Genomic DNA, 23,833 nt, shown 5'->3' with positions numbered 1-23,833 from the left:
CACCCAACACGCTGTGGAAGGCACAGACCATTTGGGGATCTGTCTGGATGCTGCCAGTTATCAGCAACATCTGGTTAATACAGACTGTAAGTATTCCTTAATGCAGTAAATGCACCCAAAGGCCTGAGCAATGAGCACATGGTAAATACAAATATAATTTACTTAAGCAGCAATTAACCATACTGCAGTTATCAGAAATGTCCTGTTAAACTTGAGCAGAACCATGTCTGTCACATTGAATGGCAGATGTTCTTTGACATTCTGATCACAGCAAAAGCAGTTGATTTCACTCCATCTATAAGATCCATCATTTTTTGTGAGCAGCTGTCACTGACTTACTGAAACCATGAGCCAGAAAGAGGGGCTGTTAAAAAAGGTCTTTACATGGAACTGTACATTACATCCATAAAATATCCAAAGTCCTCAAGCCCCACTGAAGGTGGGTAAAGGAACCAAACAAGTTCAAACTCAAAGAATGAGGCACAATGCTTCTTTAAACATAAAAAAGTAAATAAATCTCAGTTTATTGTTGTGTCTGCAATAGAAGAAATGCAGCACTAACATCTTTGAACAGTGTAATGAACCTACATTAGTTTCTACTCCTGTATAAGTGCAGTGTCTGAACAAGATTAATTTTTAATCTCTTCCCAGCTCTCTGAGCAGGTCTAACAGGTTGCAACCAACCAAACTTTGGGACAGGCCTCTTACCAAGGAAACACTGAAACTATTTGTTTGGTTATTCTTTTCAGAAGTTAACCACACTGGTTATTAAGAGAAGCTTTTTAGATTGTTTTCTACAGCAATAAGATTAAGAAATAATAAAACCATCAGTTTATTAGCAAGTAAAGAAGAGAGAATTCCAGTAGCCATAAACCAAGAGCAGCTTTGCCTTTTGTACAACTTGAAAAGTAGGTAATTAAGCAAAGCTGACTGTCCTTAGAGGTCTTGGAGGAAGACAAGACATTTTAGTGCTGACCCAACTGGGTAAATCTCTCCTTTAGACTACAAACTGTGGCCTACACCGTGCTGGTACAGTCAGAAAAATAAAGAGTGCTCACTGCAGGGATGGGCGAGGACTCTGACTTCATCCACAGCTATGTACCCGGGGTGTCCTTTCAAAGAGACAGATTCAAATATCACCTGAAATACAAAAAAAAAAAAAAAAAAAAAAATTTGAGAAAGAACATTTACATCAGTAATTTCAGCAGTCACCACATTCTGCTGTTATTCCAAGCCTGAGTCATTCAAGGCACTTTGTTAACAATGAAAGGATACCAGGGCAATTCAGTGTGTGAATGCAACATCAAATCTGTTGGGGAAGCAAAACAAAGGATTAGAGCAACATTCAATAGGATTAAAGACAGCTCTGAGCATCTCTGATTTGGAAAAGCAAAAAGTGCCTAGGTATATGCACACACCTATATTCACTTAAACACCAGTCCAAGAGCATTAAGTGGATGATAATTTGCTATCTTGTTCTCAGTATGCCTTGGAAAATTGGAGAAAGCACCACCGAATTCTCTTCCTGGACCAGTGACCATGCATGGATTCTTCTGGAGAAAACCCTGATTCACTCTGCAGGCCCTTGCAGAGCTAGGAAGTGAATTCCAAGCAAAGGATGACACTGGATTCTGGACTGAAATTAGATTTTCCTGGATATACTGGTGTTGTTTCTGCCTGTCCCTGGATTCCACTAACACGATCTGAGGAGGAATATTCTTAAAAACTATATGTATAATTTCTCTTAATGGTACATTAACAAACTTTTTCTTTTTTTTCATTTGTGTACTTGGATTATGAAAACATTTCAGTAATGTGGGTCTGAAAAGACAGATATTCCACCACAGATGAATAAAAATCTCATTCTTCTCTGTGGGTTTGTGATTTTTACCTGGAAAACTGCTCTGAAGTATCTTGTTATAAAAATATATGGACTATCACAAAATCAGCAGTGCAGAAAAAAATAACAAAACCAAACAACAAAAACTAAAAATCTGATAAGGAGATCATTAAAAATAAGTTAATTTTTGGAAAGTGGGACAGTGGAGGGGAAGGTGCAGATCTCACTCTGGGGACCAGCAACAGGACAAGGGGAAATGGAAGAAAGCTGCGTCAGGACAAGCTCAAGTTGGGCACTGGGAAAAGGTTCTTCAGTGGGAGGGAGATCTGTGAAATGAACACAGCACAGCCTGGCAGAGTTCATGCAGCATCTGGAGGACACTCTCAGACACATGGTTGAGTTTTCAGCATGGTTGAGTTTTCAGAGGAGCAGGGAGTTGGATTTAATCATCCTTATGGGTCCCTTCCAACCTGAGTCATGCACTGACTCTACAAGGAATAAGAAATTTTGAAATGTCAAACCATGATAATAATAGCAATAACAATAACAACAGCAACTTTTATTATTACTACTATTATTATTCCTATTATTATTATTATTATTATTATTATTATTATTATTAAAAAGCAGCCTGATGTTGAATAATCAGTGATGCTACTTCCCAAATTACTGATTCTCTTCCCAAAGGAACAAAGTGCTGTCCTTTACTGCATTAAAAAATGTATGGGTGGAGAAGGAATGGGTGCTCTCCTACAGGTGAAAGGGAAATTCCCAATCTCACTCCATCTGTCTAAAGCAATGCTCACACTGTACTGGATTGCTGATTTTTGCATGAGTAAACAATCAGGTTTCCAAGGACAGAGTTAGTTACAGTTACTGCCATTAGAGCAGTGTTCTGGTGCAGCTACTTGTAGTCATTCCATCTAAAATTCACTACTAGAATACAGAGTTAACTATTTATAACTGGTTTTCAACAGTTCTTTTTGTTCTAAAGAAAAGCTGGCATTCCCAGCCTGTCACTGTTCAGCCTCTTCTTTATCTCCTTCATCAAAAGATTTAATACAGTAAAAGGTTCAACTGTCCAAATATTGCCCTGGATAAAAATAGACCAAAAATATCCTTCCTAACTACAGAATTGCTGTCATTCATTTTTCTTTGCATTTGGGCTTCCAGAACATGGTTTCTTCTCATGTTTTCATGACTTCCTTAGATCTCTTCCCCCAATTCAAAACACAGCCATATGTGAGATCTCCTGAAATACATCCATAAGGGAAAAAAGGCATAAAAACAGGCAAAGACAAGCTAAGAAAAGCTCAGGAGCTAATAATATGTAGAAACAAAGTTCTCCTCCAGAGGGGACTGACAACAATTAGGCTGCCCAGGAAATACTAGAAAGAAGTAAGCCACTGGAAGATAAAATAATCCAAAACCATTAGCAAGTGTTTTGTGTTATCAAGGTCCTTGATAGGCTTTTTAGGGGCTGTATAAAATGAGTATAAAATAGGAGTCTTTAGTATGGAAATTATAATTACTTTAGCAATTAAATATCATTCATGATAAAAATTACATTTACTGGCAAGGTCATGTAAGGCTCTACTGCAACTCCCTTCAGACCCAATTCAAGTGCAACATTACAGCTACAAAATCTTATTTTAGTTTTACTTTTGTGAAAAGTCATAAGCCACAACAAAGTAATTTTCAATTATCTGTAAGTCAAGAACTTGGTAAGTTCTCCAAGGCACTGGCATCAGGTATGAGTGGGTGGCAGAAGTAAGCACCAACACACAGAGAATTGGCTTTGGTTAATTACCAACATGTCCAGGGTCTTTTATACAGCACAATCTAACTCAATAATAACAAACTCAGCCTCTAAAAAATCCCTGTCCACTGGTGCAGAATCCACTGAGTAGAGGACTCTTCTCAATTCAAGCAATATTGTTTAACTATTTTATTCTGTTCTGCTTTACACTCAGATATTCTTGCCCTTTCCCAAGTCAAACTTACACATTATTGTCTTTTTGTCTATTTTGAAGGATCTCATCCCTGTCGAAGTGAGAAGCACAGAAGCACTCAGGCTTTCCTGAAATCTGGGAACTGAGACCCAGCATGGGGAAAAGGCAGGAATAAATGTTTATGGGGCCCATTTCTGCAAATCTCATGCTCAATATTGCTCTTGTCCTTTTAAATTCAGTTGGAAACGCAGCATGACGGTTGAGACAGGCAATGCTTTGTAATTAATAATGCTTTGCATTTAAAGAACACCACAGAAATTAATACAGTTGACAAAATACAAAGCTTCACTCTTAAAAAAGCATTCTTAAATGCTCCTGAGGTCTGCAAATACAAAGTCATTTCATGTTTCCTTCCCACTGAACAAGCCCCCGTTCCAGCGCTGTGATTTACCAACAATGTCTGTGTTAGCAGCCTAGCCCAGCTCATCTGTTGTGCTACAACAGTTTTCTCCAGGCATGGATCAATAACATTCCTTGCTATACATCAAAAAAACACCTTCCTGGCAGGCTCTAGTGCTGCCCTTGGTGCATTCTGGGACTGAGTTCATCCTTATGGCAAGCAGTAATTCAAGATTACACGTATTACCTTTCTCCAAGAGCCATTAGAGCTCTTTCTCCCTACGCTGGAAAACATTTGCAGGCTGAGAATCCAAGTACAAGTAACTCCAGGGTAGATGTGATAAATCTCCCCACGTTTCTATCTCAGCTAAGTGCTTCTGCAGCCAGATGACTCCTATGACCCTTGCACAGAACTGCCAGACCTAAAACACGACTTCTGGCAACTGCTTTGGATACTGGTCTTCCACTAGCCACATCTCCAAAGTTCAAAGTACTTGACAAAGCCTCAGACCAGGGCAGAGAGCTTCAGATTGTTCTGCCTGGCTGAATTTTTGGTGTACATCCCAGTCCAGGATGGTGTGGTTTCTGTGCATTAGGAGGATAATTGACATTTTGCCTGATGCAGAGTTCAATATTTATGGAAAATGTTGGTTTTGCATGGTCTTTTCAAAATACAGAACAGGCTGTCAGGCCTCTTGTGTACAGAGAGTTCTCCAAGAATGCAATTTTGATTTAAAGCTGACAAATAATTGGTAAGTGTGAGGGTGCTGAGGCCCTGGCACTGGGTGCCCAGAGCAGCTGTGGCTGCCCCTGGGTCCCTTCTAACCCAAGCCCGCCCAGAATTTTATTAAATAACACTGCAATGGCACATTCTAGATCATGAGTGTGAAGAACAAGACACTCCTCAGGCAGCAAAACACCAAAGTTTTGTCATCCTCACAGCTCTGGACTTATTTAGGCAGAAATGTTACTTTAGGCTTTTCCTCTTCATTTTTTCAAGCTTCAAGTTCTCTTTTTCCTTTTGATTTTCTCTTAAACCTTGCTTAAATGTAGAAACTCACAGGACTACAGACCACTAACAAGGTGATTTATAAAACCAGAGGCTGAAATCAGTCTACTAGACCCCCATAATATCCAGGACAGATCTCAAATTTTAAAAGCCATGCTTAAGGAACAAAAATACAAGGATCGCCAGAAGACATCACTCGCACTCATCACAAATTTAAAAAGAAGCCCCTTGCATTTTGTAGGTAGGAACTACTCCTGGGTAGGTACTGCTGCCTTCCAAACCATTCATTTTTGTGCTTCAGTAGAAAATTCTTGTTTGATTTAAAGGATTCTTTTGCCCAAGAAAAGTAAACTTGACCTGCCAAAGTACTTGTAAAAGACCTAAGTGAGGCTCAGGAAGCCTCCTATTGATATATCTGAGAGCAGGATCCCTCTTAGTGCGAGATCAGACTGCCTTTTGCAGGTTTTTCAAGCACCGATTTTCTGGGTGAAAGATCATTTCTGTTATCTCTGCGGAGCACCAACGATGAAGCAAATTCGGCTTCATGCCCAGGATCATGTTAATATGAATGGAGTAGGAGCGCTCCAGTGTGCCTTCAGAACAGTCACAAGATGTGCACTGCCCTTAAAACACCATTTTCCACACATTTGCATCTCTTTATCCTTCCCTCTCGCCCGCCTGGCACACTCTGTGGATTCTGCTGGTATCCACAACTCTTTCAGAAGCAGAACATTAAAGCATCTTCCTCCAGCTCAGATTTTACAGACCTCCTACCCAGTTATTAGAAGCAAGAAAAAGAGAGGCTTTTCTACCTGCTGTTTTTTATACACAGACTATTTGCTGCCTTTTCATAGTTCATTCTATCTCAGTGCCTGTCTCACTCATGGCTTTTATTAGTATCACATGGACATCAAATCTCCTGCAAGGTTTAGGATGCAATTATCTCCCAGACTTTTTTTTTTTTTTTTCTGGTGTGTCTTGAATATAAAACAAGACAAAAGTACCCCTTCAACAAATAAAAAGCAGTATGTGAGTCCATGGTGTGCAAATTTTCTAACTGAAATAAAACAGTGGCTGCAAAGTTGCCAAATGAAGTTTGAAACAGACAACTAATAAGTTGGTGTAAAACTAATATAACCAAAAAATAGCATAGCCATTACATTCCTTGGCTTTGTCCTTGTCTAAAAAAAATTATCTTCTAACAGAATAAATAAAGCTGTGCTAGGAAGAGGAGGAACTGAGGATCTAGTGAAGAATATCCACATATGATACCGTGGTACAAGACTTTATTTGTAACCTTATGTCCTTATACCCCTCATACATGCAAAGCCAAGTCAAAAAATATTCCTTCTTATGGAACCAAACAAGGTCCAAAAATAATCCAGGGAGATTCATGCAGAGTACAGATACATATCCATAAACTGTTTTGCTTGCAGTCACACAGCGCCACGGAAAGTGCCAGTAAAAGTGGCAATTTCCTCATGAACGAGTGAGTCCTGTCAATAATTGCCTCCCCTCCATCAGTCTGTGGCCTGCCAACAACTAAAGAACAAAGTGAGGAGGAAAGAAATATGTCAAGCTGCCTATACATCCACTATAGGTGAGTTTATTCTGAGAGGAAAATTCAGGGAGGGAGGGAGGTGTCAATTTTCAAAACTAACAGTAGACATCCAAAGGAGAGAGAGGAAAAAATATTACAAACCCCTACCTGATAGAAATGTGGCCAGAAGGTGCTGATGGCCAGCTCTGCCTTCACCCACCCTTCGGTCACCACTCCTGACACGTTCCAGATGGGGTTGCCCTGGGGGCCCCCGTTGACCTTGACGTAGACGTTGAGGGAGCCGGGGCTGGAGCGGTCGCGGCTGGACAGGTAATAGTGGAAGTCGATGCAGTGCGTGTCATTCTCCTTCAGCGTGGGCAGCAGCAGGTGGGCTTTCTGCCCTGATGCTCGCCCAGAGCTGTTCACCATCATGAAGGAGCCTGCAGAGCAAAGGAAAAAGAGTGGGTTTGCTTGGATTTTTGGTGTAAACAGCTCCAAAAAGTCAGTAGTTCCCTCACAAGCCACAAAATTCCTCTGAAGGAAGCAGCTGTTTGGTGCCAGTTGTTAGGGAGAGAAAAGATATTAAAATTGCAGGGTATATACACCAGTAGATTCAGGGCTAGCTAGAACCACTTTAATTAAATAACTTGCAAATCAAAATAGAAATGCTGTCTTGCTTGTATTATTTTATCACCTTGTGATCACACAGTCACTCTAAACAAAAGTACATTCCCACTTCAAGCAACAACCAGGTTCTCCTGCTGCACACCACACCCCAAAGGCACATTCAATACAAGATAACAAGTGACAGGATGAGAGGAAACCACCTCGAGTTGCACCAGGGGAGGTTTAGATTGGGTATTAGGAAAAAAATCTACATGAGAAGTGAAGAATTCTTCATGACAAGTGTGGGAAAGCACTGGAACAGACTGTGGAGTCACCATCCCTGGAAGTGTTAAAGAAATGTGTGTACGTGGTGCTTGAGGATGTGGTTTAGTGGTGAGCATGGCATTGGGTTGAAGGTTGATTTGATGATCTATAAAAGTAATTTCCAACCTGAACAATTCTGTGATTCAACACAAAAACTACAACAGAGGAAGCTCTCAGCTGATAATTGCCTTTATCAACACCCTTCATTCCAGTCCATACCTGCGAACCCTGGCTCCTCAATATTTGAAGGTCACGTTAAGAAAACCCCAATTTTCAGAGCCCAACCAAGTGAGGGTTGCCAACAGAACAGCAACATCTTTACTTGTAATAATGCAACAGGACAATAATTCTTGTGGGAGGAAAGGGTAGGCTGAATTTAGGGAGGGAAATGTATCCTGAGGCAATTTATGAGTTTGTTAACCTGGAAGTCTGCATCATATTAACCGTGGCACTCCATGTTGAACTTGCATTTGGATTCATCAGGCAGTTATTTTATAGCACATTGTGTCTCCACTCATCTCCTCACAGATGCATCAAGGTGACAAATGTCAGCAATAAGGGAGAACATGATGAGAGTTATTTGATTCAGTTCTGTTACAGGATCTCCTTTATGTGGGCACAGACACTCTACTCAGAAAGAACTAAACAAAACACCAGGATGGGGCAGGGGGAATCTGTGTGTCAGCAGCCAGGCATGATAATTTTTAATCAAACACAGCCCACTTGATGCTCCTGGCTCTGATGCTGCTGCCAAGCCACACTGAAGATGTGTTTGTCTGCTGGCCTCTTGCAGTTCACAGAAGATTGAGTTTGAAAAGCCCTGCCTCACTTCTGACCTATTGACTTTCCCTTTTCCTCACCAGAGCAGGTGACTCAGATGAGCCAGGCAAACATTTGGATCAATTCTGTGCAGTGAACAGTCATATATTATAAATTTATAACAGCTACAAGCAACTTTCCATCAGAAGATTTTCTTCCCCCTGTGTTTATATGATATATATTCATTTTGTAAAGGATTGACAGGAGAAAGTCAATCTTAAAAAAAAAAATAAATAAAGTTACACACTCTAAAGACCTTGGAAAATTCCACTGCAATGCAAGCACAGCTGGGGAAGAGCAAGAGACTCTAAGGAAATGTATAGGCAAGATGGTCTCTGGCAATGCTGCCTTTCAGTGGAAATGAAGGAAAAACAAAAAAAACCAAAATGGTCCCAAGTCAAGAAATTCCAGATTCACAGCAAGGACTCGGAGAAATGTTAGAGCTGAATCCAAACTTTCCGAGTTCTATCTAGAAATTAGGATCCTGACAAATGCCCAGTGCTGATGTAACTCTGCTCCCAGTCAACCATAAAATCCCCTTCTTCAGCATGCAATGCATACACACTGCTCTTAAAAATCTACTCATATCAACTAAACGTTTCAGAAACTGAAGTTTGGGTTCTGTTCCTATGACCCGAGAACATTTATTATCAGCAAGCACAGGTGCCAGCAGGCCTGGAGAGGCAGCCCAGCCCCTCCGCTGAGGCAGCAGCCTGGGAGCCTGACACAGCCAGGTTTGGGCAGGCTGATTGTGACACCCAGATCCAGCAGGGCTGGAGCCCCTCTGCTCTGCCGCCAGGATGGGACAGCTGGGGGGTTTCACCTGGAGAAGAGAAGGTTCCAGAGAAACTTTAGAGCACCTTCCAGTGCCTAAAGGGCCTCCAGGAGAGCTGGGGAGGGACTGGGGAAAAGGAATGGAGGGACGGGACAAGAGCGGATGGCCTTAAGCAGAAGGAGGGGAGCTTTAGATTGGAAATTGGGAAGGAATTTTTCCCTGTGAGGGTGCTGAGGTCCTGGCACAGGGTGCCCAGAGCAGCTGTGGGTGCCCCTGGATCCCTGGAAGTGTCCAAGGCCAGGCTGGACAGGGCTTGGAGCAGCCTGGGAGCGTGGAAGGTGTCCCTGCTCATGTCAGGGGTGGGACTGAATTGGCTTTAAAGTCCTTCCCAACATAACCCATTTTGGGATTCCAGGATCTCTGTCAGAATCACTGCAAGAGCCACTTTTCTGCAGAGAATTTGGGAGGGAAGATGCTGTAAAACTGCTGAGTAAGCATGCCATGACCTGGAAGAGTCCAGCAGCTGCTGTGCAATGCTCTGCCTGAGGCATTTCAGAGCCACTGGAATACAGTGAAGTTCCCCAAGTGCCAGATCCCACCCTGGAGGAGGCAGGTGCCGCCCAGAATCACTCCAAGAACAGCAGAGCTCCTGTGCGTTCACAAGGTTTCTGACCAAGTGCCTCCCACACTGGGGAGGCACCCAGGAAAAGGGATTTTTACACCATAATTGATTGCACAGCACCTGGCACAGCTTTCCACCTCTGGGCACACCTCCCAGCTTTTCTCTCTTTAATTTGGATAATATGTAGATTATCCTGCCCTAAAGAACTGCTCTGATCTGTGCTGTGTCTAACACAATGCAGCCCTGAACTGCACTGGGGGAGGTAAGTGCTTCAATGACAGCAAAAGTTAGGGAGTATTTCACTTTTACAGATCCCTATATAAAAATAACGAGCTTTCCTCTGGGAGAAAAAACATCAGCTTTTATAAAAAGTTCCAAGGAAAAATTACAATTTTATTTTTCACCACCCACAAAATAATGAATCACAAGCTATTCATGGCCTTTTGTGCAACTGCTGACAATTCTGGGGAGAGTGGGGAGCCTGAATCCAGCCACTGACAACACCTATATGAATACCCATCCACCAAAAAGAACTTACCAAAATAATTACTAAAAAAATAACCTTGCAAACAGTTGTCATGGATAAATTATTCCCAGCTTCTTATTTATAACATGATTTTTTTAATACAATGTGTGTAAAGATACAGGAGGAAATCCTATAAGAAACAGAACTTTCTCAGGAAAAGTCCTGATAAGAGGTATTATTTTATGACAGTGGAAAAGATAAAAAATTTCCACTTACAGAGCCATCTCTGCCACAGAAAAGAACTCACACCTTGTTTAAAGGGATTTGTTCCCACGGAACTGTACCACAGTCCTTTGTTTCTGCAGAGCCTTGGAGTGGCAGCTTCCCCCACAAACCCTTCCCTGGGATACCCCAGGCACAGCTCACCCCACAGGATCCAGAGAAACACCCCAAGCCTGGCCATCCTAGGGGCTGAAAATTTGTAATTCCATCAAGGTAATCACTGATAAAAATAATATATAAATATTATATATATGTATATATATATATATTTAATATAAAATTCAACTGTGAATAAATTATACACTATATCCTATATATTGGCCCCCAATAGGCATATTTTTATTTTTATTTTTATTTTTATTTTTATTTTTATTTTTATTTTTATTTTTACAGTGTGAACTTGAGCAGGTATCCTGTCCTCCAGGACCTTCACAAAGTTGCTCTGCACGCTTCAAGATCAACAGATGAGATCCACTCTCCTACTACAAATTTCCAAATTTGTCTATGGAACCTGTGTGGGCAAGATCCATCACTTAGGAGTAGGTGAGAGGTCATGAGAGCTCCCACCAGGAGAAAATAAATAAAAGACAAACCAGCCTTTTAAAGATAACCATGCTTTTCCTCATTATCCTTAATGAAAATTGACATATTGTGATTTAGGGTCTGACAGCCTTCTTTAGGCTGAGCACAGAGCTGAAGCTGATGGGACTTATTCTCAATTTCTAGGCCTGTATGTGCAAATAAAAGAGATACGATCTGGTCTGGCACCAACAAATCACTTGTCACAGTTTCCACTCATGCAAAGGACTAAGGAATGAATTAACATGTCACAAATGGAAATTATTGACTAATAGGTGACTGAAAGCCTCCTGAATGTCTCCAGGCAAGAATATGAATAAAACAAAAGGTATCTTGGAGAAACTCTTGTTTAGACTGTTGCATATCCAATTGGGGAAAAAAAGAAACAAAAAAGGAAACAAAGCATTGTTTTGTTTACTTCCTTACACAAGTTTAAGTTTCTAAGTCTACACTAAACTGAAAAAAATGAAATTTTGGGGGAAAAAATTATCTATGCTGGACAGAAATTCTTCTTTATGTTCATTTGACAGAGAAATATAAGTTCATTCAAGCAAATTGAGCATAAGGTCAATTAAACATGGTGTACTTGGATCAACAGGTTAAATTAATTAATATCTTGCTGGTTTTATCCTGACGATGTAAAAATGAATGTGTTATGTTCCGATCAGTCAGAAGCAAGGAAGATGGGGAGACTGTAAATAAATTCATTTTCAAAAATCCTTTCCAACGGCAGGAACATAAAATGCCACTCTCTCCTAGTTATTAAACATACCATTGAAAATTGGAGAATTAAACCATGAAGTGCTCTCTGGCTGGCCATAAATTTCAATTTTTCCCCTGCTTGGTGGATAATGATGCCTTGATAAGCGTCCTATTATTGATGCATCTGTAACACAGCTCCTGTTTCTGGAGCCGAAACGCCGCTCTGCAGCAGATGGTGGCTATTGTGTTTACACATCAGCACTTTATGTCTGCCTCCTCTCACGTCTGCAGTAAAGAGAAGGCCGTAATTGAGTTTTTAATGGCTTTGCACATTGTTCATTAAGTTTACACGAGTGTGCTCTGACAAATGACAGCTGAAGGAACGAGGCACCGAGGAGCCGCCGGCAGCGCCCGCCAGAGCTTGGCTGGTGCTGTCTCACTGCTGGCTTTGAAGAGCTGAGCAGCTTCAAAAGTCAAATTACAGCAACCAGGAAAGACTTGAAAAAGAAGCTGTCAAAATGCTCCGCTGCAAAATGAGGCTTCTAAAAGCCTGAACACCAAACCCAGGTGTACGGTGTTGTTTTAAAGAGCAAACTCTTCCCGACATAGAGACGTGGGTTTCCAGCAGGTGCACCAGCCTGTTTTTTAGTTGTGTTTGTTGCCAAAGAACAACTCTATTTCCCAGAAAGTGAGTCTGACACCTGTACTTGTTAAGGCAGAAGGAAGCAACATGGGATAATCTGGGCTGAAGGGGCCTCAGGCCAAGCCCCTGCTCAAAGCAGGATCAGCTCTGAGCTTACCACTGAGTCTTCCACACCCCCCCAGAGGATTTTCCATCCCCTCTGGAAAACCTCCTTCACTGCTTGACTACCCTCATATTTTTTCCCCTTTTATCCAGTCCAAAACCTCTCATTTCCAGTTAGATCCTTTGTCTCCCATCCTCCAGGCACCTGCTGTGGTACAAACTAACTCACTACTCCCGATCCCCTCCTGGTAGGAAAGGATTTGTGAGGCAAGGCTTTGCTTTGCAGAACTGCTCTGACCCTTTCCCAGTATTCCATTCCCAGGGGAGAGGAGCAGGGTCACTGCACTACCTCAGAGACAGAGCATGGGATCCTTTCCCTTTATCCATCCCTTTATCACAGGGATGGCTGCAGAAGCACAGATCAGAACAAGAGATCTCTCTGAACTCCCTCCAAGTCACTCTGAAGGCACAGAACAGATACTGAACATTCCATATGTTAAATGTGACAAAATGTTTGTGGACAATATAATAAAAAGTCCATCTATCTCCACAGCTGGTTTCCAGCAGTGGCCAAGCAGCCACTTTAAGCAGAATATAAGAATTCTTCACAGGATGCTATGAAGTAGAATTTACCATTCCAATCTTCTGACAATCAGTAATATAAAGATTTTTTTGAAGTCAAAAGCTGCGTTAATCCCATTTATTAATTAGCCACAGAATGATCTTTCTCTCACCATTTTTGTTGAGTCAGGAATAAGACTCTCAATGAGCTCTGAGTTTGATTATACATTATGCTGGGGAAAATAAATTACTATTTCCATGCACATTAAGATTGTGTAACTTAATTTGTAGTTCTTATTTGATGAAATTTGTGATTACCTACCTGCTGCACACGTCACACATTTTTATATCTGTTTTTGTGTATAACAGCAGAAAAAGGCTCAGAAATCTCTTGCCCTCACTGATGTACCACAGACAGCAGCGTTTGTACAAACCCAGAATCTCTAAATCTCATAACCACGTCCCTTTTCCACATATTAGGGCAAAATCAGACCCATGGGGTTTAATTCTCAAATCTGAGTCATACTGAATTAATCTACCAATGAAACTGTTTGATTCACTGATAAATATGAATATAAATGGCAAGCTGAGTTCAGTATCATTCATGAGGACAATTAATTCACTTGGGAAATTGTTGGATAATAGGGAAGAATTTTTTAAAGAGACAGTCTACAATTTGTAAAACGCTTTTCTTCTGGAAATGAATGTTACGAAAATAATTATGATTTTGGGGGATTTTCATAAGAAAAATCTTCTCAGAACGAGACTGATCTCATATTACCTCAAATACTTGCTGCAGATATTTAAAGTGAAGATTGTGACAGAAACACTTCCCCAGTCCTCCCTGAGAGATGAACTGTGTGACAAAAGTGGGTCTGGTTTGCCCATTTCCAAAAGGCCTTGGGAGAGGAGAAGCTTGCAATGCTTTTGCTTTATACATAAAACCAAACAATTGTGGGACCATGCTCAGAATTAGGAAAAGCAGATTTTCCCAGGTCCATAACTGCCAGCTGCAGACTTTTCCACTGATTCCACTGCCTGAGCCATGCAGGACTGCTGCATTTCAGTGTGTACCCAGACACTGCTGCCCATAAAACACTGGGCTTTGTTATCAAACTACACTCCTCTTACAAATGCTGTCCAAGTCGTGGTCACCCACAGACACTGAAAGATGCTCACAACCCAGAACTGATGCCTTATGAAGGCTACACCCAAGATGAACCCAAAATGGTCACAAAATGGACAAGTAGTCATGAGGTCTCACATTTATAAGTCCTGCTCCATTTGCATATTGGAGTTAATTGTCCAATTTCAGCTCCAGCTGAAGTCCCATCCTTCTTGTTTTTCTCTCTTCATTCTGCCATTGTTTTTGCTCTTGGGCCTGAGGTTTGGATCATTTGTCCTTGGTGCCCAGCTGGAGAAGGAATTGTTTTGTCTCCCTGCTCTGTGCAGAGAGCTCACCATCCCCTCATATGAAGCTCAGAACTACACACTAAAGCAGCACAGAATCTGAAAAATATAAAAGCTAAAACCTGAGGCATCAGAATTGTCTTCAGCCAAGTGGCATTTTCCCTTTATCTCCCCCCTGAATTAATGCTGAAGAAAGGAACATCTACTGCAGAGGCTTCCCCAACCTGGATGGAGAAGATTAAACTACCCCTGACAGAAGAAACAAGACAAAACTGCATCATGGATTACAACGAAAAAAAAAAAAAATCACATTTTAATGACTTTCTGGTGGTTCAGAGTCACCACACCCTCTTCAACTACAAAATCCATATTGTAGGTGATCAAGTGACAAATAAGCCAACAAATGCCTAATTAGCAGAGGGCTTTAAGGAGGATAATGGGATTTCTGCAAGAGGCTGTGAAGCAGGAACTTGGGAAGGACTCCATTTGTTAATGGGATGCTTTTTTAACCTTGCAATAATATTTAAATCAATAATAAAAATAGCTGCTTCCCTGTTGTTAAAAGCATTCTTCTAGCAGTGTAACATTTTGTGCAACTTTTGGTCACAACATTCTGTGGCCTTGACAAGGACAGCCAACAACATAGACTGAGAGATCTGCAATAGAAAGATAAAGTTCAGGACTCAGGTTCTGACTTCATCATTTCCTCAGTGACATATGTTTTTATTCTTCATTGGCCTGAAGACAATTCAACTGAAGCATGAAGACAGAATTCTTAAGAACAGCAATGACAAGTAGCACTTGGGAGAGTCAGAGTGTCCAACACAGAGGAGACAAGAGAAAGTTTTTAAGCACAGGAGGGACTTATTGCCCCAGTTTTTCACCAAGGCATGATCTAGAAGCACAAGAAAACTGACTGTAACACCTCAGAAATGACAAGGCAGAAAAAAGAAATAATAGCTCTTTCTCTATTTCTGGCCTCAGCTGCAGACCAGAGTGGTCTCCAGTAGTCTGTACTCAGTATAGAAACCTGTTGGATCCAGTGTGGAAAATCAGCACAAAAAAATGAATTCTCATTGCTGTGGACACAAACACAGCAATGATACTTCACTGCACTTCCAGACATTTGTTCTAAGACATTTGTTGAGTCAGTGAGCTCCTGAAGGCATTGACATCGATCATTTCTAGTCTATAACAAGCACTGCACAGTTTATCACAAAGATTCACATCAACATTTCTCACTCCAGTGGTGCAAGGTGATCCAGCATGGCTTTCCACCTGCATCTCTAGGGCACAGTCTTTCCTCCTTAAAAATCACCACGGAGAGCTGCAGCTAGAATAGCATCAGAACTCCAATCCCATTTTCCTCTCCACCAACAAACTCACAGTTTTATTTACAACACAAATCATTGTCCATGAGAATTCAGGAGAACACCTTTGCTCTACAGCTACAGCCATGTGGCAGCTGTTCTGTGTATCAGAGAATCCCAGAATGATTTGGGTTGGAAGGGACCTTAAAAAACATTTAATTGCACACCCTTGCCACGGGCAGGGACACCTTCCACTGTCCCAGGTAGCTCCAAGCCCTGTCCAACCTGGCCTTGGACACTGCCAGGGATGGGGTGTCCACATGCACAACATATCTCATGCTTCTCTCCAGAGTCCACTGCTATTTCTAGACTTTTCCTCCCACATTTTATAAACTTTTCTTCAATAAAAGCCCTATTGCCACAGCTGAGAGCCTGGGTTCAGTGAGAAGCAAAAACTTATGTGTGCTGTAGAATCAGAAACAATTCTATAAATCTCAGCAGTGAAAAACCTTTTTAATAGGCTCATTGCCAGCATTCACTGTTGCTAAGGTCACTGCAGTAGTTTCCTTCAACAGTGTCCTTATGCTATTATTTATAAACACGGTATAAATTGTTTGGCAGTGATATTAAAAAAAAAAAAAAAGAGTCCATTAACAATGGAGTTACACCAGTCTATCAGGAAATGGCATTTGTAATAAAAACCATACAATTCACTGTAAACAATAGGCAAGAATTCTCGGCAAATTTAATTTTGTTATGTGATTATCCTTCAAAACTGATGAAAATGTACACTAAACCTTGGAAACTGAAGAGTTTATTTGCTTTTCATTTCCAGTAGCCTGACAACCACATATCCTACCACTCACTTTGGTAAAATGTAGGCAATTGATTTAAATGGTTAATAATGTTTATGTAATTAAATGGGCAAATAAAAAATAGGGGTAATAGCCATTATCCAACATAATATCTTCATTTAATGGCATCAAAATTCCTGTTCCTAGGACCCAAGAGCTTCATTGCAGCTGAACCTTGAAAGTGAAGTCCCAGAGACATTGTGGGGGCGTGAGTCACAACCTCTGCACAAGAAGGCTCAGGATTCAGCAGAACATCCTCCCTTCCTCACCTGATTTAACCTGGGGCATAACCTGCTGCCAAAGGCACCTCTCTCTCTCAATACTAACAGGAGAGGAGTTCAGAGGAAATGGTCAGTGCTTTTTGAACAAGTAATTGCTGCTTATTCTGTGTGCCTCAGCTTTGTATTCAAACACGGTGCTTATTTTAAAAATTAAATTCTGTATCTTGTCAAAACCCTACGGTTAAAAATAAAAATCTCTCCAACCAGGTGGATACAGATGCAAAGAACACATGTTTTAGGTTGGTGACTACAAGAAACTGAATAATTAAATCACTGCATCTCAGCCACTGCAACATCAGCTCTCCTTGGAGGGGGCAGCAAGCCAAACATGTCTATTGCTTCCCAGTGTAAAACCTCCCTCCAGAAACAGGATCTGATATGCTTAAACGTACATGACATGCACAAAATTTGGATTAAAAAGTCAGGTTTCCAGTGTTCTCTCTCCCATGAAGGTCTGATTTATATAATGGTGAAAAGACACAGAAAACCACTTCTAACAACACGTGGTCATCCTCATAGACTGCTCTGCATTACCCAGATCCAGTGGCTGATCAATTAAGCCATTACAAATTTAACAACAGTCCTTTGCCAGGGCAGCCTTTGTTCTCGACTTTTGTGTTGATCTAATTTTCCAACTTGGTTTTTTTTCTGAACACATATTTTTATTTTTGCCTAATCCTCTCCCCTAACAACATTTTAAAAGATAAAGGACAGACTACAAACTCCATTCTGCCTCCTTCTCCCTTCCCAAAGATGCAGCAGCTGTTGGCTGCAGCCTCGTTTGTGAGAGGTGCATGGGTGAATGGCTCCAGGTTCACAACAAGGAATTACAATTATAATAATAACTCATAATTTAATTTATTTAATTTGGCTACTCTGAAGCTGCTGAGGTTGAATGCTCTCAGGTGGTTACCCTGGTGTTGTTCAAGGTTCTCAGGCTCCAGTCTACTGTGTCTAAAAAAAGCCTCTGTGTCTCCAAAGCCTCACAAGACCATCAGCTGAGACAGCTCTACCCAGAGCTTCCTGCTCGTGGCAAGTAATAAACTGTGCTTATCTTCTTGCTGCTGTGGTTAATTAAAACTGACATCAAATCTAAATTGCTGGGCCAGTTGGACCCTAAAGGTTGAACCAACAAGGGCTTTGTGGAAACCACTCTTGAATTGCCTTTGGCATCAGCCAGGCAGCTGCCAGAAGTATTTTGGTGCAAACATCACTTTCCTGGGCAGCACTGAGCTCCACGGTTCAGGCACATATTCATTTTCAATACACTGGGCTCTCTGTTTGCTTAATCATTAAAGACAAATAGCTAAATATATTTTATTACATAATTCTAGAGTATTAGGAGCAGTTTCCATGTCAGCCAGAATTAAATGTCTCATTAGCAGGCATGCAGCTCCATTGCCAGCCAACATTTATGTTCTCTGCAACTCGGCTAACATTTCCATATGCTTTGTATATGTAACATTTTCTGGGAAACTGCAGAGGGATTATTACCTTTTCTATTTGTGACAGAAAGCACATATTAAATGTAATGCCAAAAGGCAACCAGAGCAAATGATGTCTGAAGAGGAAGTGTGTCTTCAATTTTACATAACTGCTCTAACCATATGGTCACTTCTGTGTACATCTAAGAAATCAACACTACAGCTCCAAACTCAGAATATGCTGAAGGTCAAAGGCTGAGCTATTTTTGCACCAAATTTTCAACTTTGATGAGCTCAGTTTCGGAGCACTGGGTGCTGCTGAAGTCACTGCTGCTATTCTGGGAGAGCTGCAGCATAGCCAAGGATGGGATTTGGCAGAGTGGGTCCAAAAATAATTAAGGCCATCTCACAAGCCACCACAGAGGATGGCAGCGCGACAATTCCTCAAAAGGAGCAGCTCCAAAGTGCCAAAGCAGAGGCTGGTGCAGGCCCCAGTGGGGGCGTGCTGGCACAGGGGGAAGGAGCCACGGCCAGCCCACGGCTTTCCCAGCTGTGACCACCAGCATTTGCTCATTCCCACGGGAACTAAATTACACCAGGTTTTTCTTCTAAACACAATGTTTGTTTGCTTATCTTAACTCCTGTTAGAACTGCAGCAACCTGAACAGGGGGACTGCTACCAGCACCCTCTTTTCCAGGGGATTGTACCATTCAGGGGGACATTGTCCAGCTGAATGTTTCTGCATTATATTTCAAAATAAAAAGAGAAAAGGAAATGCCAGCCTGAAGCAGCTCAGTTGCCCACAGTGGCTGGTCCTGGTGTTCAGAGAAGGTGCCTAAGCCTCTGTGATAAACAGAATAATTTAATTCAAATAGCAGCTATTTCTGCATCAAATTATTAACTTGGTGACTGGTTCACAACACAGTATTTGTGCTTAAAGAAATCCGAAAACACACAGTTATAATTAAAGATTATTAAACTACATCCACCATTACACCAAAGTCTAATCATTATTTAAAGAAACATCTGATAGTACTGAAACTTGACAAGTATTTTTGCTCAAATAACTTGACACTTGTGTTTAATAACAAAGCATCTTTTGGAGTAGCTTGAAACATGCTGCCTTTGAGCCACTGTATATGTGCCCCTGTTTTAATCAAATAGCCTCAGTACACTTAAAGGACACATAATTTGCAATGTTTTATCATGTTTCACTTCTTGGTCTTTTTGATATTAGGCAGAAACAGGATTACCAGCATCTACAAAGGCTGTTACTCCCATGTGCTTTTGAGCTGGATGCCTGTGTAAACATTTTTTACTAAATTGCCCAAAAGTACAGAGAGATTTATTTCCCGTGGACTGCAGTTCATTTAGAAATAAACAGTGTTATGTGCATGTTGTTAAATTTTTATTAGAAATTAATGGTATCTACTGAATCACATTTTCTGGTCCAGATTTTCCTGCTGAAAACCAACAGGGCAGGCTACTACCAGAGCCATTCTGAGCTCTGCAGGCCATGGCAGATGGACTTGATAGCACTGCTTGGATGGGAACTTCAAATATTGTAACTGCTGAGTTCCTTGATCCAGCTAAATCCACCTCTTCCCCGTGGTTCCTGCCACGGCAAAATGTTTGGTTCAGATGGCCAGGAATACATTGAGTTTGTAGAGAAAGCAGAGTTCATAGTGTTCACCAAAAATCAGAAGTTCTTTATGAGAAACTGCCCCCAGCCTAACTCAAGCTGATGAGCTATTAGCTTGTCTCGAGTTCCTCACAGCTCCCCACACCTTTTGCTCTCAGTGCTACTCTAGTTATCAAACTGTCCATATTTTCTCACAGAATGGAATTTAATGCATTATTAGGAAGGACATTTGGGCCATCAGTTGTGAACCCTCTGACACTTTTGACTATTTGCTTTCTGCACTTGCCTTCAAAACCCACAGGGAGTTTTGTTTCCCCCTGAGGATTACTTTAGACAATAAACTCTGAAAGGTATTTCAAAAGCTCTGAAATAAATCCAGTTTAAATCCATTATTACATTGGCACAGTAATTTCTGCACAATAGAAACTCAGAGTTTTCCTCTGCAAAGGTTCTGGTGGTGAGTCTGCCGTGCTGGACCCACCCTAAATGAATTCATCTTTTTATGATTGTTTTGATCATTTTCTCTCCAAGCTTCCTGGAATCATCTCCATTTTCTCTTCTTCAAAGAAAAAATTCCCACTGTTTTTCTATTTAGTGGTCAATTAAACAGCTATGAATGAAATACGTCAGCAAAGCAGCCCCTTCACTCCAAAATCTCTTCAGATGATCCAAGACTTGTTGTTCCTCACCAAAATGATAACCAGTCATTTGCCCAACACTTCCTCAGTCTGACATCCAGCAGAAAGGTCCATAAAAAGACACAGTAATTTCTAGAATTAACACTAGTGCAAAGTAATCATTTGGAGCCTCTGAAGCGTGCATTTTTCTCTAAGTGAAGCAGCTAATTACTGCTATTCTCACTGACTCACCAGTTCTCATTTCCTGCAACTAGGAGATTTAAATAAACCTAGGATCTCCTATTCTAATTCTGAGCTTCTTTCTTCACCCCAATTTCAAGTCCCTACACTACAGTTTGGAATTATTCTTAGTAGACTCCTTTTCATTTTGGAGAGTTGAATGTCATTTTTATCCTCAAAGTTTACATTTATTTGAAAGGCTGAGAGATTTGGAGCTACTCAGCCTGGAGAAGAGAAGGTCCTGGATAGACCTTAGAGCCACTTCCAGAACCTAAAGGGGCTCCAGAAGAGCTGGAGAGGGACCTGTGTGACAGGATAAGGGGGAATAGTTTTAAACTGTCAGAGGGAAAGGTTAGATGGGATTTTTGGAGGAAATTCCTCCCTGTGAGGGTGGGGAGGCCCTGGCACAGGGTGACCAGAGCAGCTTTGGCTGCCCCTGGATCCCTGGAAGTTCCAAGGCCAGGTTGAACAGGGCTTGGAGCAACCTGGGACAGTGGAAGGGGTGCAACAAGATCTCTAGGTTCTCTTCCAAGCCAAACCAACCCAAGCACCATGATTCTGTGTTTGAAACACATCCAGATCCACACTACAGCTGGCAGTAGTTTCCTGTGTACAGGCTCATCTTAATTCTTCCACTGGAAGCAATGGCAAGATCTGCATGCACTTCAGTAAAAAAGCAGCTCTCTGACACACTTTCAATTCCCTAATTCTATTTGTCAAAATTGCTGTAATTTAAGCAGGTGTAAAACATTTGGGGGGATTACACATTTTGCTCATTAACAGACAAAGAATACTGGGAGATGTTCCTGACGTAAATAGGAATAAAAACTAAAATTCTAAATTAAACATCTTGGAACAATATAAAACATTGAGGCTTGATTGGATGTTAGGCAATTACAGCAGAGCTTTTCAGATGGCCAAGAGGTAAAGTAGAAACTTCTGTCATGTTTTAGAACCTGAATGCAGCTTCAGTACTGGCAGGACTTCAAAAGGGAACAGAGATTTTTCCACAGGCAAGGCTTGTGCTACAATTCCAACACTTTGCAGTTGAAACAGGTTGTAAACACCTTGAGTAGAAAGAACTCAAATTAAAACACACTTGAGCAGTTCTCTGGGGTTCTGATCCTGCTCTAAATGACCCAGACAAATGAACCTCCCCTCGAACTCAGCATGATCAGCTTCAGTGCCAAATTATTAACAAGCATTTTCTCAGTAGGATTATCTATCCCTGAAAAATAATTACCCCTCAAGGCCTTGCAAACAAACAAGCCATTTATGTAGGATTTACACTGAGTTAGCTCACAAATTCCTACGCACAGCCTGACCTTCTGAGCATGCAGACACAGTCAAGCTTTCAGTTTTCCCATTTATCTCTACTACACAAATCTAAGCCAGGATCATATTCCTACTCCTCCCAGTTTAATATATCAAATTCCACCCTTACTGAAGAGTTGTGTTCTAGACAGTTCCAAACATCAACACTGTTCTGATATGGATTTGGGGATGGAGATTTTCCCAACATCCACATCCTGCTCATTTTTAGAACATGGTTTAAACAGTCCTAGCAAACCAGGATGATTTTTATTCATCTTTTCACTTGTAAATTCCTACGGAGTTGAAGGAATAGAATTTGGATGCCATCCTCCACATACAGACACACAAACACACACCCCAGATTCCTGTCAGCTTCTGGACATGAGAGTTCTTAATCCACTGACAATAATAGTGTAATTCAGGATGTACATTAGATTTACCCAAATCATACACTGTGTGACAGATATTCACTGTGCTTCTGCCACTAGAAATGCCACTTGGTGTCACTTATTCCTTTGGCTGTCTTGACAGTACCACACCAAGCATTAAAGAGATGCCTGGCTTGTAAGGAAATTCAGCAATATCTCTTGATAAACATGTGTGTCTCTGCATGTCTTAGTTACAAGTTGCTGCTATTTCCCTGAAGTGATTAAAGCTCTCAGATCTCTTCATGCAAGAAAACGACCCTGGTAACTTGATCTTTTACAGATACATCCCCAAATCTTCAAAGTATTTGTCAAGTAAGTGTTCAGAACTCTTTTCTGATCTGTGCAGAACACAGGTAGCACGAGAATCAGCAGGATACTTCAACCTAAACCATCTTGGCTTAAGAAGGCAACTCCAAAGGAGCACTGAGTGCCCCTGTTGTCTTTCAGATTGCACCCAACCAGAAGGCTGTGGTGAAAAAAAATCACAGGAGAAATAAGAAAACCGCCAAATGCATAAACGAATAAGATTTCTTCCTCCAATAGTTCAACATAAAACAGATCATTACAAAATCTTGTTTATTAACATTACTTAAGCTTGCAACACAGTCCAAAAAATAGGCAGTTAAAATGAAGCAGTGTTAACAGCAAAAACCTGGGACAGATCTTTTACAGTTCCCATTCCAGAGCACCCTTCCACAGACTGGCTGCTACGGTCTAACATATCCTCCATGCACAGGGCTAAAATGATGCCACTCACAGATTAAACCCTAATAAAGCCTAAATTAGGAAGTTTATACTTCTGAAAAACAGCTGCTGAAATCATCTCCATGTTTGTCACAGAATCACAGAACAGGTTGGGTTGGAAAGGACCTTAAGGATCATCTAATTCCAACCTCTTTGGCCATGACAAGTTGACAACAGCAGTTTTTGCCTTGGAGGTTCTGCTGACACACCATCAGAGTAACCTGCAGAAGTTGCTCATGACTTTGTCATTCACAGAGATAAAAAATTCACTGTGAGGAGAAACCTGATGAAACCCAGAATATTTCCCTTTAAATGGGAGTGCACATACAGGTAGCCATCTCTATTGC

General features: G+C 41.2%; 1 protein-coding gene across 1 annotated transcript in view; it reads right to left on the bottom strand.

Annotated features, from left to right (window-relative positions):
* The window catches only part of PTPRT (protein tyrosine phosphatase receptor type T), a 435,197-nt gene that overhangs the window by 264,124 nt on the left and 147,240 nt on the right, over nt 1-23,833 (bottom strand). Inside the window, exons 3-4 of the mRNA XM_053992839.1 lie at nt 6,909-7,180; nt 1,059-1,140 (exon numbers count right to left, since the gene is read on the bottom strand). Of these exons, the coding sequence (XP_053848814.1) occupies nt 1,059-1,140; nt 6,909-7,180 (354 nt within the window). The remainder of the gene's footprint in view (nt 1-1,058; nt 1,141-6,908; nt 7,181-23,833) is intronic.

The sequence above is a fragment of the Vidua macroura genome, chromosome 17 (genome assembly GCF_024509145.1).
Source record: "Vidua macroura isolate BioBank_ID:100142 chromosome 17, ASM2450914v1, whole genome shotgun sequence".
Classification (NCBI taxonomy): domain Eukaryota; kingdom Metazoa; phylum Chordata; class Aves; order Passeriformes; family Viduidae; genus Vidua; species Vidua macroura.
Note: the sequence above shows the minus strand (reverse complement) of the source record. Positions and strands in the feature narration are given on the sequence as shown.